Source organism: Protomyctophum bolini (genome assembly GCF_963924005.1).
Source record: "Protomyctophum bolini genome assembly, chromosome: 8".
In the NCBI taxonomy this organism is placed as follows: Eukaryota; Metazoa; Chordata; class Actinopteri; order Myctophiformes; family Myctophidae; genus Protomyctophum; species Protomyctophum bolini.
The window spans coordinates 14,043,855-14,060,586 of NC_137869.1; the positions used below are offsets into that span (position 1 = coordinate 14,043,855).

The following is a 16,732-nucleotide window of genomic DNA, read 5'->3' on the forward strand; positions in this document are numbered from 1 at the left end:
GTGTGTGTGTGTGTGTGTGTGTGTGTGTGTGTGTGTGTGTGTGTGTGTGTGTGTGTGTGTGTGTGTGTGTGTGTGTGTGTGTGTGTGTGTGTGTGCGCACACGCGCATACAGGAAAACAACATTGTTAACAGTTTTCATGAGGACGTTTGTGGTATCAGTGGTCAGTGGAGCATGCATGCCTCTCTGGGTTTGTCCCTATATGATAAATATAAACGTCATGGATCACCATATTTTATTCATATTTTTTTAACTTCAGTGTATTGTTTTGACAAGGTCTCTCTCTCTCTCTCTCTCTCTATCTCTCTCATGCAGCCACTTGCAAAAAATAACCAGTAGAGGGTGCTGCAAATGCAAATTATTATTGTTTTGCTCACTCAACTCTACAACTCAATGTGGGTGTGGTTGATTTATTTATCGTTTTCAAGCATTTTAGCGTCACTGTAATATACCCAGTGTTAACTGGACCATTTCTAACTGAGAGTGCACAAATGTAACCAAATAGACCTGTGTACTCTCTCGGAATTAACCCATTTAGACCTGAGGACGCATCTGTGTCAAATTTGAGCTTTCAACCACTTTAACCATTATTTTAAACTGAAAATTAGCAGTTCAAATTTTTTGTAAAATTTTTAACATGGGTGCAAATCTTTTAATCTTGAAATCTTCTTTCACAGCAAACATCTTTGCTTCTGGGGGTCCCAGGAAAAATATATTTTCAGATGGGGGTCGCAGCCAAATTCATATAATTCTGGGGGTCCTTGCCCTGAAAACGTTTGAGAACCACTGATATATAAACATAGGATTAAAAATAAATAAAACCTATTTTGTAGGTCTAAATGGGTTAAACAAACAGATTGGAACAGTGCAGTCCCTGGGGGACAGTGGGGGGTGTACACTGGGCTGTGTCCGTACAGCAGCAGTGAGAAGAGGAAGTGGCGGTGCAAAATGTTTCTCTGTTGTTATTGATTCCTGCTGGGGCGAGTCAACAATCTGCACAGGGACATGCTTCTCTCTGCGTGCGTGCGTGCATGCGTGCGTGCGTGTGCGTGTGCGTGTGCGTGTGCATGTGCATGTGCATGTGCATGTGCATGTGCATGTGCATGTGCATGTGCATGTGCATGTGCATGTGCATGTGCATGTGCGTGCGTGCATGCATGTGCAGTGAAATCCTCAGTGTTCTTTTAAGCTGATTGCGTACAAAGGGAACCACATTATGAGATGCATTGTGAGTTTGTAGATCGGCTATTTTCAAAAGATTATTATGCAATTGAAAACTTGGAACGGGACATTCTGCACAATGAGTACTTTAAGTACATTTTGAAGCCAATGCTTTTGTACTTTTACTCAAGTACATATTGAATTCCGGACTTTTACTTGTAACAGAGTATTTCTATATTGTAGTATTGATACTCTAAGTAAAAGTAAGTAAGTAAGTAAGTAAGTAAGTAAAACATCCCGTGTGACGCGAGGAGTGCTCTTATCATCATACATCATCGCAGCAATCGCAATTTGCGTCCTCAATCCTTCAATGCTTGTGTTTACACACTTTTGTCTTCAATGTTTGTGTTTATACAAACCCTCAAAGCTGGACATATAGGAGGAGCTATAGCGGCCCTCAAAAATGTGAGGGGATGCACACACAGATCTGACACACCAAAGGTCAGACGTGCGGAAGCCAAAGGTCCGACACGACATTGCGTGGGTCCGACATGCTCTTTTCTCAGCTTGATGCTCTCAGTCTCACGTGGTCACAGTGACCTCTGCTGGTCAGGTCACAGTGACCTCTGCTGCTTGCTGCGTCTCTCCAAGACCTCTGCCTTCTCCTCTCCCAGCATGAGTTTGTAGATCATTGTCTAGCAGTTGCTCTGGATGAGTGAACATCTCACATGTAATATGGAGATGAAGATATATATGTTTAGTAGTACCCCACCGGAGAGCCCAACTTCAGAGGACTCTCTGAGAGCCATGCTGTGCTCATGGTCTATTAAGCTGTCGTTCACTGTGACCTTACATGCTGTGACAGCCTTCATGACACACACACACGCAGACGCGCACACACACACACACACGCACCGGGCATACACATGTACACATATGCACGTACACACACTCATCTCGGATCAGAAGATGTTTATTCTTGTGGGACTGGTATTTATGAAGACCTCACCGTGAGGTGTTGATTACTGCAGTGCTCAGAGGCCTGGAGTGTGAGTGTGAGTGTGAGTGTGTATGTGTGTGTGTGTGTGTGTGTGTGTGTGTGTGTGTGTGTGTGTGGGTTAAAGAGATGGGTGAGCCAGCAAGCATCTCCTCTAGACTCCTCAGCTGCTAGAGATGTGAAGTGTAAAATTGGGCACTCTTTCAAATGCGCTCCGTCAGATCAGTCTTACACACACACATGCACACGCACTTACGTCATACGCACGCACGCACACACGCCACACACAAATACACACATGCACACACATACACACAGAGAGAGGCACCCTCTCAAACACTCATCAAGAGGGGGAATAAATGTACTGTAAAGATAGAAAAGTTAACGGACGTCAACCGTCCGTTAACTTGTTCAAATCTGCAAATCTTTATAGATTTTTTTAAAGCGAACATCTTTAACTAAAGTCTTTGCAGGTGGTCCTGGAACAGGGCGGCCAAATGCATAACATTTTGGGGGTCATTGACATGAAAAAGTTTGAGAACCACTGATATAGCAACATACATTCGTTATGCTGCGTTCACGCTGGCAGATGCAAAAGATTCAAAGATACAAAGCTACACAGCGTATTTGTAGATTTATATCTTTGTAGCTGAAGTTGAAACTAACTCAACTTTTTTGTAGCTACAAACGCCGGATGTATCTTCATGTCGCTGGCTTCCATTGAAAATAAGTAGAAAATGGTAGAGTGGATCTTTGTATCTGCAGCATTAGGATTTAGTCAAGACATTTGTAGAATCGGCCACATGCAGGTCTCAATGGAATAACCTGACAATTTTCTCCCTTTTTTCTTTCAGCAACAAAGGCAACTTGACCTGTTGACTATCACCAACCCAGGTAAGATGCCTTATCCTAATATAAAACTGTCTGTCCTTCCTTCTGTCTAAATCCCTTCTTCTGTCTAAACCCCTTTTTCTCCTATGTGGGTTCAACAATATCTGAAGATGTACACAGGCATTACATTGTTACCATGTGCAGACACTCACAAATGATATTTTGCCACATTCAAGTTTTCATTTTCTGGAAACTCTGTTTATCTCTAAGGCCAGAGTTTTCGCCATTAATGTGCATGCGTGGCCATGTGCGCATGCATGGCCACGTGTGCAACTGCACATGCATGTGGCAATGCGTGGCCATGGTGTATATTTATTCTACGTCCGAGCATAGACATGGTAACGCCCCGCCTGCCTCTGATTGGCCTACCGACACTGCCGGCCTTACCAGACTTTCCTCCGAGGTGGATAGCTATATGCTGGATAGTCTGCTGCGAGGTTACTCCATGGTGGGAAATAAATAAAGAATACAAGTACGATATAATACAAGAGAATGACAGCTTGGCACGCGCGACAGTAACTTTTATGTTTTGTAGAAGAGGCAATTAACTAATATTGTTTGTGCCATTTATTTTACATGTGTACAGTGTAAACATTATTGTACTGTAAAATTGTCTCTTTTCCCGTGATCTTGATCTTTTTTAGTATAATAGTATTCGTTTACTATAATTAGATTAATACACGATAATTAACACTTTCATTTAGAACACAGCCAAATCAAATCATACAACGGCATGAACAATATTAGTTTGCCTCTTCTACAAAAAGAAGAGGCAAGCGGTCATTCTCTTGTATTAGTACGTAAACTGCAGTTTACTATGAAAACCTGTGTTTGACCTCACGGACACCAGATTAATAGTTTAACTCCTGCTACTGTGCTGTTATTAAGAAGCTCTGTTGTTCGACGTTGCCCGTTAGGGCAAGGTCTCTTGTTCGACCTCTGTTGTTCGACCTCTGTTGTTCGATGTCTCTTGTTCGACCTCTGTTGTTCGACCTCTGTTGTTCGACCTCTGTTGTTCGAGGTCTGTGGAAGCTCTGTTGTTCGATGTCTCTTGTTCGACCTCTGTTGTTCGACCTCTGTTGTTCGACCTCTGTTGTTCGAGGTCTGTTGTTCGAGGTCTGTGGAAGCTCTGTTGTTCGACCTCGTCCCTTAGGGTGAGGTCGCTTCTCGCCCTCAGGGCGTCTTACTGGTAATATCCTCCAGCCATAATGTTCTCTAGTTTCACTTTCAAGTCAACTAGGCTTCTTCCGGGCCCTAGCAACTTCTATTTCCAGTATGATTTCAAAATGTGTTGAATGATCACTTTACTACAAACAAACAAAAAACTTCTTGCTTTGAAATGCATGTAGCTTTGAGAGGAAATAGATGCCCAGCGCTTGACACCAGATGCTCGACACACATTTGTCCGTCAAGCCTTTTTTGCGTAACTAAAAACAACAACAATGGAATGGATGGAAACTGAAAGTTTATAACACAAGGCTGTGGGGCAGAAGTTCATATTTACCATGCTCTGTAACCAAGACAATGAACACTGTGTGAAAAGAGGAGTTAACGGGCAATTATGGGCACTGTATTTTGCCTGTAAACCTCAAGTTTAGTGGGCATATACAGTTAATATACGGTAATATACAGGTGTGATGGTACAATTTGGGAGTTTACCGGAGTTTCCTGGAATAATGGAACAAAAGTGTGTTGCATTCTCTTTCATCATTTGCAGGCTTGCATAACTGGGTAAGTTAAAGTAATTAGCCATATGCTACATGCTAAGCGCAGCAGCCAGCAGGCAGGCAGGCTGTCTACAGTCTGTGCGTGACGATGGAATATGTTCATTATGTTGTTGTCAACTGGAAATGACGATAATAAATGGAGATGTTTACTTTGGACGTTGGAGAAACATCGGCTGACATGGTGGTGGTGGTGGTGGTGATGAGTAGGCTACTGAGTAGCTAATCTTCCTGAAGTTAAGAATTAATTGGCCATCCTGCTGAGCCTAAACAAAAGAATAAACAAAAGTACCTCTCTATACCTGGAGGCATGTCCTACTACCCGCCTGTCCATCTTTCTGTCATGCCACGAGGTATGTGACTACATTGTTTTTTATGCTGAGGCATGAGGCATGATTATTCTTATTCCTGAAGCCAGGTATTACTGTGTCCCTAACGTGTTTTCATCAGGTATTACTGTGTCCCTAACGTGTTTTCATCAGGTGAAATGTTTGCTTTGTCTCTGTATTACTGTGTCCCTAACGTGTTTTCATCAGGTGAAATGTTTGCTTTGTCTCTCTGCTGCACTGCTTGTCCCTGAGTAGAGAGCACTGATTGCAGAGGAGCAATCAAGACATTTGATTGTTCTTCTTCCCATTTAATGGGAATGCCCAGTGCCAAATAACAACGTGTAAAATGAGGACACCAGCTAGCAAGATGTCAGCTCTCACAAAAATGTTACTTTTTTGTGGAAATAACATATGTTCAGTTGGTGTTCAAAGTTATCTGAGGACCACCATGAGTGATGATACAATAACTAATATCATGCTAATTGTAACATTTCTAAATTAATTTGTCAATTTGAAACCCTTTTACTCATTGATGATGTGACATGAAATGCATTACCCTATGGTCACTTTTACAACTGCCATGACTGAGGTTTTGAAGGCATTAGTAGGCTCTGATGTTATTACTGCAGTCTGGCTTATTGATCTTTGATTCTCTCAGTATTTGTTGCATTTGGATCATTAATTGAGTGGTACTGTTGCTTAGTATGAATGGAATCAGTAATGTAAAAAAGAACACGTGGCCCTTTCCTATATTTAATTAGTTTCAACTGTACTGTACTGTACTGTACTGTACTGTACTGTACTGTACTGTACTGTACTGTACTGTACTGTACTGTACTGTACTGTACTGTACTGTACTGTACTGTATTGTACTTAGGCTGCGCAACAGTGACACTTATTAAAATAAATGCTATAACGCTATTTCCGTGCTCGGACACAATATACACACACATTGCTGGGCAATGGAGTGGCTGCACAACTCAAAAAGGCATCACAACTGAATTGAAAAAGAAAACGTGTCCAAGCCCCACAGCAGTATTCCTCTCTCTTCTGCTCTCTGACACTTGCACTCATGTCCATGGTGCTGAAATGAGCATATCAGAGAGAATCATCACTCAATGATTTACACATTGTGCAGCCGACAGAACTTTGTAAAGGGTGAGACTACATTTGAAAAGCTTAGCTTAAGTTGTCTCAACTCTCAAGACATACAGTATGCACATTGCACACCTATGGTTTTGAAATGAGTAATTTCAGTTCCCTGCCAGTGTGTTGTGTTATTTTATAACACAGCACCTCTTACCTACAAGAAGGTTCAATTCTACTTGAAAGTTAAATGTTGATGCAGTTTGTCACATGACATTGTTATACCCAGTTTTCTATCAATATAGCCTCTAGTATTATGTTGGAAATTAGTGTTTCCTAACCAGGTAACCTTGCCAAGACCTTAGATTTCGCTGAATTGGCACCACTGTCACTCAATCAAAGGTTCTGTTGTGATTTGAAATGTAAGTTTTAGTTGTTCGCTGCCACCACTTTGTGAGTTCTTTGTGAAGGGACATATAACCTCTATAAGGTCATATGCCTGCACAATTCAATGGTAATGGGGAATGAGAAACCTCTGATCGTTATGTGATTGTGTGACACTCCACATGAGGTGCAGGGAGAGAGAAAAGAGACAGATTGGTTTCTCAGCCCTATGCACAAGCATGCTTGACATATTCAGATTATGTATAGGGATGGCGCAAAAAAGAAACAGAAAAACCCATACAAATTCAGCATGCTCATTCAGCAACTACATTGCTGCTATTTCAAGATGCCACTGTATTAGGCTACCGGTATTAGTTTCGGTGCATGCACTGGTGAATGTCAGCACTCAAATGTGCTAAACTAAACACTGACTTAATACAGCTCAGACTAAGACTTTCATGATTGGGTATAGGCACAGTTTGCATAGTACAGATCCCATAAAACCGACGGACAGGCGCCCAATTGGCTAGTCCTGGTCCAAAGCCTCACGAGACTGGTATCCCGTAGCCTGGAGGGATGATCACTCGCTGATTAGTAATTCAAATAAATGAAATGCACGCACGCACGCACACACGCACGCACACGCACACACACACACACACACACACACACACACACACACACACACACACACACACACACACACACACACACACACACACAGGGTTGAAAACATGACCATCTCCTGGCAGACTAGGAAAATGTTGTTGACTGTGTTCTCAGGGGACTTGAAGCACGTAAACCCTATACTTCCTTGAACAGGGTCCCCCCCAGGCTCTTATACTACACTCCTTTTTTCTTGTAGAAACAATTAGCTTGTAGATCAGCTAATTTTACAGGATGTTGGCCTGTTTTTGCCAAATGTTTGTGACTTGCCCAGAAGAGGGATGCTATAGGGCTTGTGGTTAAGTAGCGTCAGAAATGTAAGGCTTTTCCTCACTGGGATAATAAGTTACAACATGTTCTACTTCTTTTAACACACGTGGTGAGTGCATATCTTTGTGTGCAAGCCTTATTGTTCTGTCTGTAGAGAGACAGATACAACAGATACTAAATCTGATGGGAATGTCAAAAAACAAACAACCTTGTTTCACCCATTCTTTCATGGCCTCTCATTGTCACCTTCAAAGGTGTCACTTACACATTGTATTAACTCACAACAGCCACTTTCATGGAGACATCAAACCCAGCTAATGTCCATATTTTCTGAATTTCATTAAGAGTAACGTCTGTCTGTTAAGTTTCACATTATAACCTATTACGAGCCAGTCTGTTGCTGTGATGCTTAATTGATGGCACTGCAGTGTGTTTGCGTGAGCGCGTGCGTGCGTGCGTGCATGCATGCGTGCGTATGTGTGTGTGATACTGCCACATAAATGTGGGAAGAAATGTATTTCCTACCCTGGTATTGAAAGAAAATGAAGCATAACATACTGGGTGATAACAAGGGAATATATTGATTAAAATATGTTTGAATATTTAACCCCTAAATGTAGTGTATGGAAAAACTGTTGGTTTTGTTTAGTTGAATATGTCATTGATTTTCTATTGACAAGGTCTGATCATAGGGGGAGCTGTATTGACGAGGTTTGATCATTAGGGGGAGCTGTGGGGGAAAAGTGTTAGCAAGGAAGTGAGGTACAGTACCAGGAATAGCTAAAGTACATGCAGGAAGTGAGGCGGCCGATGTGAAAGAGACTCAATCATAATCAGAAATTGATAAACCACAGAGTAGTGGGGCCCGGGGGCCGGTAAACTTTGAGATCTGGAAGAAGAAAAGTGTGGTCAAATTAAGGAACATTTCTGATTTAATACTTTTGGGATTACTATTTTGATACTTTGTATTTTGAATTGAATTATTATTTTGAGAACTTCACACGTTGCTATTCAGATTATGTTTTACAATGAAAAGAAGTGTCGAAAAGGGTGTTGTTTTCCGTAAGTATTTCCTGAAAGAATACAGGAAAAGTACAGGAAAGCCTGAAGTGTTGGAATGGCACATCTGGATAAAGCTATTGCAATTTAAGTTTTATTTTTGTTCTGCAATACAGTTTGGTTACAGTATAAAGAATTACAGGACCTTTATTTCTTTTAGTTCTTTAATATAACTCAGACATAACAATTTGATGGTGCTGATTGTTATAGTGTTTAGCGCACACACACAGGCCACACGCCCGGCCCGTCTGTGTGTGTACATGTACATGCGTACATGTATGTCGCTGCCATATGCAATGGCGTGTACGGCTCTCCCAGTGTGACTAGTTCAGGAAAAGCGTTCTTACAGTACTCGCACTGTGAGAAATCTGTGCGGGAGTCTCGGAGAGGCAGCTGTGTAACGAAGTGAGCCACCGAGGTGTATAGACGAGGAGAGGAGAGGAGAGGAGAGGAGAGGAGAGGAGAGGAGAGGAGAGGAGAGGAGAGGAGAGGAGAGGAGAGGAGAGGAGAGGAGAGGAGAGGAGAGGAGAGGAGAGGAGAGGAGAGGAGAGGAGAGGAGAGGAGAGGAGAGGAGAGGAGAGGAGAGGAGAGGAGAGGAGAGGAGACAGATGGGGACGACGGGGAGGATGCAGAGGCCCATATGTCTAAAGTATCTGGATGCTCTAATATGCTTTGATTAGAATAATGTTTATGTGTGGCACGTGGAGCCCGGGCTAATTTAGCAGGTTTGCGTGGCATCTGTTCCCCCAAGCCCTGAGCTCAGGCAAGACTGGTCCTGACCTTCACAACTTCACAGAGGGCATCTGCAGGGGGAAAAGGAGATGGGGGAGGGGGGGGGGGGGGGGGGGGGGAGTGGCAGATAGACCTAGAGAGGGAGAGAGAACATGAGACTTAAGTGGTATCCGCAACAAGAGTGCAAAACTAATAGGACTAATACGGGTGTAAAGGGAGGGGTGTTGTTACAATATGTTGTGTGTTCGACAACTGTATGTGACCTCAGAAAGAGGCGGCCTGTCCCTTTGCTGTTGACCTATGATGTCGCACAGCGTGTTTCTGAGCTGTTGAACTATAGGAATGCCGCAGGGTCTATGTGTCTGTACTGCTGAACTATAACTATAGTGATGTCGCAGGGCCTGTGTCTGTACTGCTGGCGATGTCATAGTGTCAACTCAACACCAGATTATGGAGCTGGCAATCCATTCCAGCCTATAGAAAGACCTTTCCCCCTAGAGACAAAATATCTCATGTGTACATCTATCTATCTATAAATGCACCAAGTATCTATACGTGTGTGTGTATGTACATACGTCTGTAATCCACATAACTAAATCCACAACAAATTCAACACACACGTTCCACACCACCACAGGGAGTGCAGTGCCCGGTGTCCATATTTGGGCATGCCTGACAAAGAACTCCATATATGGGCATAAAAGGGACACAGACATAATGACTGGGTGGAGCAGGCATTTCCAACTTGCATCGTTCCAAGTAGGCCAGTGCCCAAAGGGGAACCCCTATAGACTAGTGTACAATGATGCAAGTTAAGCAAACAAGAAACTTTTATTTGATGCATTATTGTATCAAGAGCCAAACCCAAAGCAGTCCGTTGTGTGAGACAACCATCCTCAGACATTACGTAAAGGTGCAGTCAATGAATAGCGTGTTCCTTTGACCAGCACAAAGCACAGGGTGCTGTGTGTAAATTATTGCAGGTCTATTATTCAGCCTGTTGTTACGTTTGGCCTTGAAAGCAAGACCATTATATTCCAAAACTCCACAGACATACTTTACCCTGCCATGCTAGGCGAGCATGCGTATGCATGGACACACACACACACACACACACACACACACACACACACACACACACACACACACACACACACACACACACAGGTTTGGAGGTTATTCTGCTGGCTGCATACTGTAGATAGTAGGTGGAGCTGTTGAATGAATGAGGTTGATACACAGCAAAATCCTGAGTGTTAATGTGTGTGTGTGTGTGTGTGTGTATATATATATATATATTGTACAGTACTTCATTATTTCTGTGTTTCGCAGAACGGCTAGGTGTGCTGTCATGCTCATTTCAGCCTATGGGGGGCTGAAGTACTAGTGGTACTAGTACCTAGTGGTACTAGTACCTAGTGGTACTAGTAACACTAAGTACTTTAGCTCCCCTCTGACCAAGCAATTGGTTGAAATATAGGCTCTTGGTTGACATAGGCTGAAATGAGCATGACAGCACACCTAGCCGTTAATAGAAGATTTGAGAACGGATTAATCACATTAGAAATATCATCAGTTGTGCTGATTAGTGATTAGACTGAGTTTTGTCAGAGCAGCAGCATTATTGGCTTAGGAATGGAATAAAAAGGGCAGGTACAGTATACGCTCCTGCATTTTAAGTTATTATGGTGGTACTTGGAGAGTCAAATATTTTCTGACGTGGTACTTCAGTATTTCTTATATAGGTTGGGAACCAATGCGCTAGAAGACAAGTAGGTTCGCAGCATGGTGTTTGTGACTTTGTGTGTCTGAATCTCTGTCTCTGCCCAGGGGTGTCTGCACCCTGTTCCGTAGATCCCAGTAGAAAGGCTTTATATAAGCAACAACATTTCGATCTGTGTGGGCCGTTGTCAGGTCTGATGTGTCTTTACTTGACAAGTGTACAAATAACGTGATGAGGATTTAATGATTCAGCCCTGCTGGATTCTACTGTACATTACTGTGATATTTCTGTGCAGGGCATTCATTAACTCATCAGAAGAATGCTTCACACACACACACACACACACACACACACACACACACACACACACACACACACACACACACAGCACACACACACACACACACACACACACAAAACTCACACTACTTCTATTCTATAGTACACTCTCTGCCCCCCCACACACACCCCCCAACTCACTGCCCACTTGAGCAGCACACGGTGCATCTGGCTCCTGTTGAACACAGCCTGACATTTCAGACTACTGACCTTTACAGCCCCGCCACAACTAAATAATGATTAGTCCTGGCAACTGAAACAGAAGCCTGGTTCACAAGCACACGCACGCACGCACGCACGCACGCACGCACCTGAAATCTCATGATAAGTACACGCAGACACTCATCAAGTGCACACATGCAGTGCGCACAAACATACACAGCAACAGTGAACAAAAACACCTGCAGTGAAAAAACGTAGTCTTTGTCACAGTGAGAAAATGGGGTCCACATATTGATTTGAGAGGTCATTATCATTCCATTGGTTTATCGATTAGATTGTCCTTTTCCATATCTGCACACAGCACGAAATAATGTGTTGTTCTAAATTAATTCTGTTTGGTCCCCCCCCCCTCCCCACACACACACATCCCTCATGTACTCTCAGCATTACAGTGGAAAAAAGGTCAATTATATTCATGAGATCTGGGCAGATTTGTGTGTGTGTGTGTGTGTGTGTGTGTGTGTGTGTGTGTGTGTGTGTGTGTGTGTGTGTGTGTGTGTGTGTGTGTGTGTGTGTGTGTGTGTGTGTGTGTGTGTGTGTGTGTGTGTGTGTGTGTGTGTGTGTGTGTGTGTGTGTGTGTGTGTGTGTGTGTGTGTGTGTGTGTGTGTGTGTGTGTCCAAAGCAATGAAGCAGCAAGGAGATAATAGGCAGACCTCAGATCTCCCCTTCATGCTCTCTCTCTCTCTCTCTCTCTCTCTCTCTCTCTCTCTCTCCTCTCTCATGCTTTTCTCTCTCCCAATCGTTTTCTGGCTGTCTCCATCTCCATGCTGTTTCTGACAGAACAGAATAGAAATGTTCTTCATTAGAGCCTGTGATTCTACAGATACGTTCCCTGTGTGCCTCTCGCTTGACTCACTGAACTCTTCCCCAGTGTGCCATGCATATCTCCGGGGTTACAGGTCAGATTGGAACATGACTGAAGACCAGTGTTTGGAAAGGTACAGCAATCAGATGAGATGTGCTCTGCCATTTTGAGCCCAGTGCTCTATATGCCATTGTGAGAGCAGTGGTTTGAACACCTTCGCAGTAAAATGTGTTGTTGTAGTCTGGCAGCCGGGGTTAGGTGGGAAATTTGGTATAGTATTTTTTATTGGCCTAAAATATTGTCTATATACATACAATTATTAATCCACTTGCTGACCGGCTGTCACTATGGGTCAATATTTCTAATAGGGGATTCTTGTGACCCTACCATTAATTATTTTATTGCCATCTACGTTTATAAACGTACCCCCCCCCCCCCCCCCCCCCCCCCCTGGGACCTGTTCTTGCCAGCTACGTTTATAAGCGTAGACATTTAATCCATATATGAACGCGCCGTCGGTCTGTTTACCTTTTAGCATTGCTCCGGCTAGTATAGCCCTCCTCCTTCACCAACAGCAATGTTTTTTTTTAATCCAGCTCCGTTGAGCCTCCATTATAACCCGATTTTCAAAGCCGTATCTCCAAAGGTTCGAGGGCTGTCCATCGCGCACCCGACGATCGTAAATCATTTGTGATTTCGTATCGCATCGAAAATGTAGCTGGTTGTCCTGCTAGCTAAAGGCTGTGGTTTGTGTTGTGTGGTGTCGTTCCACTTCTGGAAGCCCCCACCTTCCGGTTTAACCCTGAAGGACAACAAGCTCCATGGCATTGAAGTGAATGAGCGGCAGTGAAGCGGTCAAACTTTTTGAACACTAGATGGCAGTAAAGAAGGTTTAACATCCTATGGCAGGCAAAAATGTAAAAAAATTCAAACTTTCCTTTTGCTTTAAGTAGCATGTGACATGTCAAACTAGGGGGTTTTCATGATTCTGAATCCATTCCAAGCATTAGTTTTGCACAAAATGCACTCCTTTGGCTAAAAACGGCCATAGACATCATGACAAATGTGATGAGGTCAGCAAGTGGATTCATGAATGTATGTATATAGACAATATTTTAGGCCAATAAAAAAGACTATATACCAGATTTCCCACTTTAAACAAAAGAAGCCTGTTGGGCTGCCGGACTACTAGATGGTTCCATTTGGTTACAAATGGTTCCATTTGTATGGTCTCTGACTTATACAAATGCATGAATTAACACTTCCTGTGTTGTTGGAACATTTAATGCACAGATCGTTACAGGTACATTTTATGCTATCAGAATTAAATTAACACCTGATCACACTTATCGCAGGTTAGTGTTTTCAACATTACAATAAAACATTTAGGCATTTAGCAGAGCTAGGCTCTCATCCAGTGACTTACAATTGTGAAATCTGAGTAATCGAATCATGAAACCTACATAGTCAACAAACGACTATATAGTCTAACATGTGACTAAATAGTCACATGCTGTTAGAATGAACAATGTGCTTAGGATACCAGGTAAAAAGTACGATACCAGGTAAACAACAAACTTAGTATCTGTCTAAAGAATGCTCTACCTAATTAACATTCTTAACATTTGTGGTCAAGCAAAATAAAACAAATTTGAACAAGTAGCCTATCCAACATCTAGTGAATATTGCTAGCATCTCTCTAAAGGTAACACAATACTAGAAGAGAGAGGACTATTAGGGGGTGAAGTGGAGTCTGAAGAGGTGAGGCTTCAGATTAGCCTCTTAATTTGAACTGTTTGGCTGCATGGACGATTGATAGTGGTTTCAATTTGTTGTATATCTGGTTTCAGACTGGTGTCTGTGTCTCATCTGGTATCCTCAAATTGTAAATAGTTTAGGGTGTTGGTTGCTCTGTATTGAAAGGAAGGAATTTTGATACCAATAATTATGTTTGTGCTTTTAGTTGTAACAGTATTATTTTCTAGCCTGGAAACCATACAAATCTGCCACAGGAAAACAAAATCCCTGGAGAGATTTGTCTGGCACTCCTCAGTTTGAATTACATTTCACTCACCCCAGAGTTGTGAGTGACCAATCAGAGCCCTCTATTCCAATTAAGTGAGCCTTTAGCTGTGATGTTGGAATCTGTTTGTAACAGCCCTTTGGAAATAAATCTTCCACACCGAAGTTCCAGACTATCTACGCAGTGTGCCATATGGCAGGCTATTTATTTTCTGCATTGCAGTATTAGTACTTTTACTTGTATTTACAATGAAATACTTAAGTGAGTACTTTTTCCACCACTGGACCATTGGAATAATGTTTTCAAACAGAAGAATATTAGCCTGAATTTGGCAAAGAAGAACAAACAGCTGGATCAATTGCAATGGTTTTTAGAGCCACCCTTCCTTTCAGGTCCAAATCATCTAAAATAGGTCCCAGAAAAAATAAATGAAATAATAAAATCCTCTAGACTATGTTCACTGTTTTGTTAACAAGTTGATCTCTCGCATACAGTATATATTACACCGTGACCTCAGATGACTGTATCTGAGTGGAAAGAGAGGCCTTCTGGGAATCAGAAGGTCACCCTGAGCAAGACACTTAACACTTAGCAGCTCCCTCAGAGATATCTGAGCAGACATCTATACTGGGTGATGCAGTAAAAGGAACTTTCTCTCTTTCATAGTCTTATGTATTCTCCTTTCTCAACTGCCAATTACACATAAGAAACATAAAGAATGTGTGTGTGTGTGTGTGTGTGTGTGTGTGTGTGTGTGTGTGTGTGTGTGTGTGTGTGTGTGTGTGTGTGTGTGTGTGTGTGTGTGTGTGTGTGTGTGTGTGTGTGTGTGTGTGTGTGTGCGTGCGTGCGTGCGTGCGTGCGTGCGCGTGTGTGTGTTACTGTGCTTGTCAGTTAATTATTCAGATACCTTTATTTACCATTGAGTATACACACATAGGAATTTGTTTTGACATTAACATGAATGAAAACACAGCACACACGTTAACGCACAGCAGCCCTGGACGGCGCCATCTTATGAATTAATATTACGCCAAAATAAAACAATGCATGTTGCTGTTAGAGCAGGGCTTTTGCACAATGCACAGGGCATTGGCTGGTAGGATACTTGCTGTAAGCCTATGGTTTTACATTAGTGAAACACAACAACTTGATGCAGTGCTGAATGAGAGAAGTCAAGGGAGAGTGTTAGAGAGAAGAGATCGAGGGCTGTATTTATAAAAATGCTAGCCAGCCTTTGTGTAAACAAGCTTCTGTAAAACAGCACTTATTATTGCCCTAATTATACCCTTTATCTGTGAATTTGCATATACTTTATCTCCCTCCGATTCATTATGGTGGACTATGCTATCAGTTTGATGTGGTAAATATACAAAGCAAACAATGAAGGGCCTGGTGAGTGGATCTGGGAGGGGGGATGAGAAGCAAGAGGGCCATGCTGGCCACCTCATAATATTGACTATTTTCCAGCTGATTTTGTTGAAGGCTTCTCTGCAGCGTGGCTAAATAAGAAGCCGCATACTAATGAATGGATAATTAGTGTGATAATTCACCAGCCAAAGAACAAAGGCAAGCAAGAGAGAGGAGCCCAGATTGATATGGGTGCCAGGGTATGAAATTGAAACTTCTTTTAAAATGTGTAATAAATAAAATCATTATTTTCAAAACTTGTCCCTCGGCCATATCCCCGAGGGTTCATTTAGACTCTCCCAGGCTTTCATTAGTAATGCTTCAAGTAAACATCCACTGCTCCTCAAAGTACCACAATTTCACACCCTGTACACATAATCGGCCATTTGTTGGCTGTTGGGAGAAGAAGAAGGAGCAGAAGTAGAAAAGGAAGAAAAAAAAGAATAAGACGCGCCAAACTGAACTCTGTGGACAGTATGACGTCTGGGAAGCGTGGCCTCTGTTGGCCTGTCTTATTTCTAAGGGTGGGAGACGTGGCAGAGGTGTGTAGACAGGCTGTGAACAGGTTGTGGGCTCTGAGATTATTTCTTTGTCACCTAGTGGAGGCACCAGTGTTGCTGAGCACTGCTGTGGAGCAAATCCTCCTAGAGAGGACTGATTGGATTTTTGTTCCAGGAAGCCTTTTGTGTCGACAGTATAGGGACTGGATAATAGAGGTTGATGCCACTCTGTCTCCTGTGTTATGGTTGGTGGATCGAGTTCTTGCCGTGTGTGCGTGTGCGTGCGTGTGTATAGGGTGTCTGTACACTTCACCCACACATGCAATTCACATATTAGTAAAAATAATAATTTAATTTGTGTATTCATCTCATTCAGTTGTGAAAACAGACACTGGGAAAAGAGTATAGGCTATTTA

At 42.6% G+C, this 16,732-nt stretch overlaps 1 protein-coding gene across 1 annotated transcript in view; it reads left to right on the top strand.

Annotated features, from left to right (window-relative positions):
• agbl4 (AGBL carboxypeptidase 4) overlaps positions 1 to 16,732 on the top strand; it is a 360,772-nt gene that overhangs the window by 243,779 nt on the left and 100,261 nt on the right. The window contains exon 6 of the mRNA XM_080769499.1: positions 3,011 to 3,050. Coding sequence (XP_080625625.1) covers positions 3,011 to 3,050 — 40 coding nt within the window. The remainder of the gene's footprint in view (positions 1 to 3,010; positions 3,051 to 16,732) is intronic.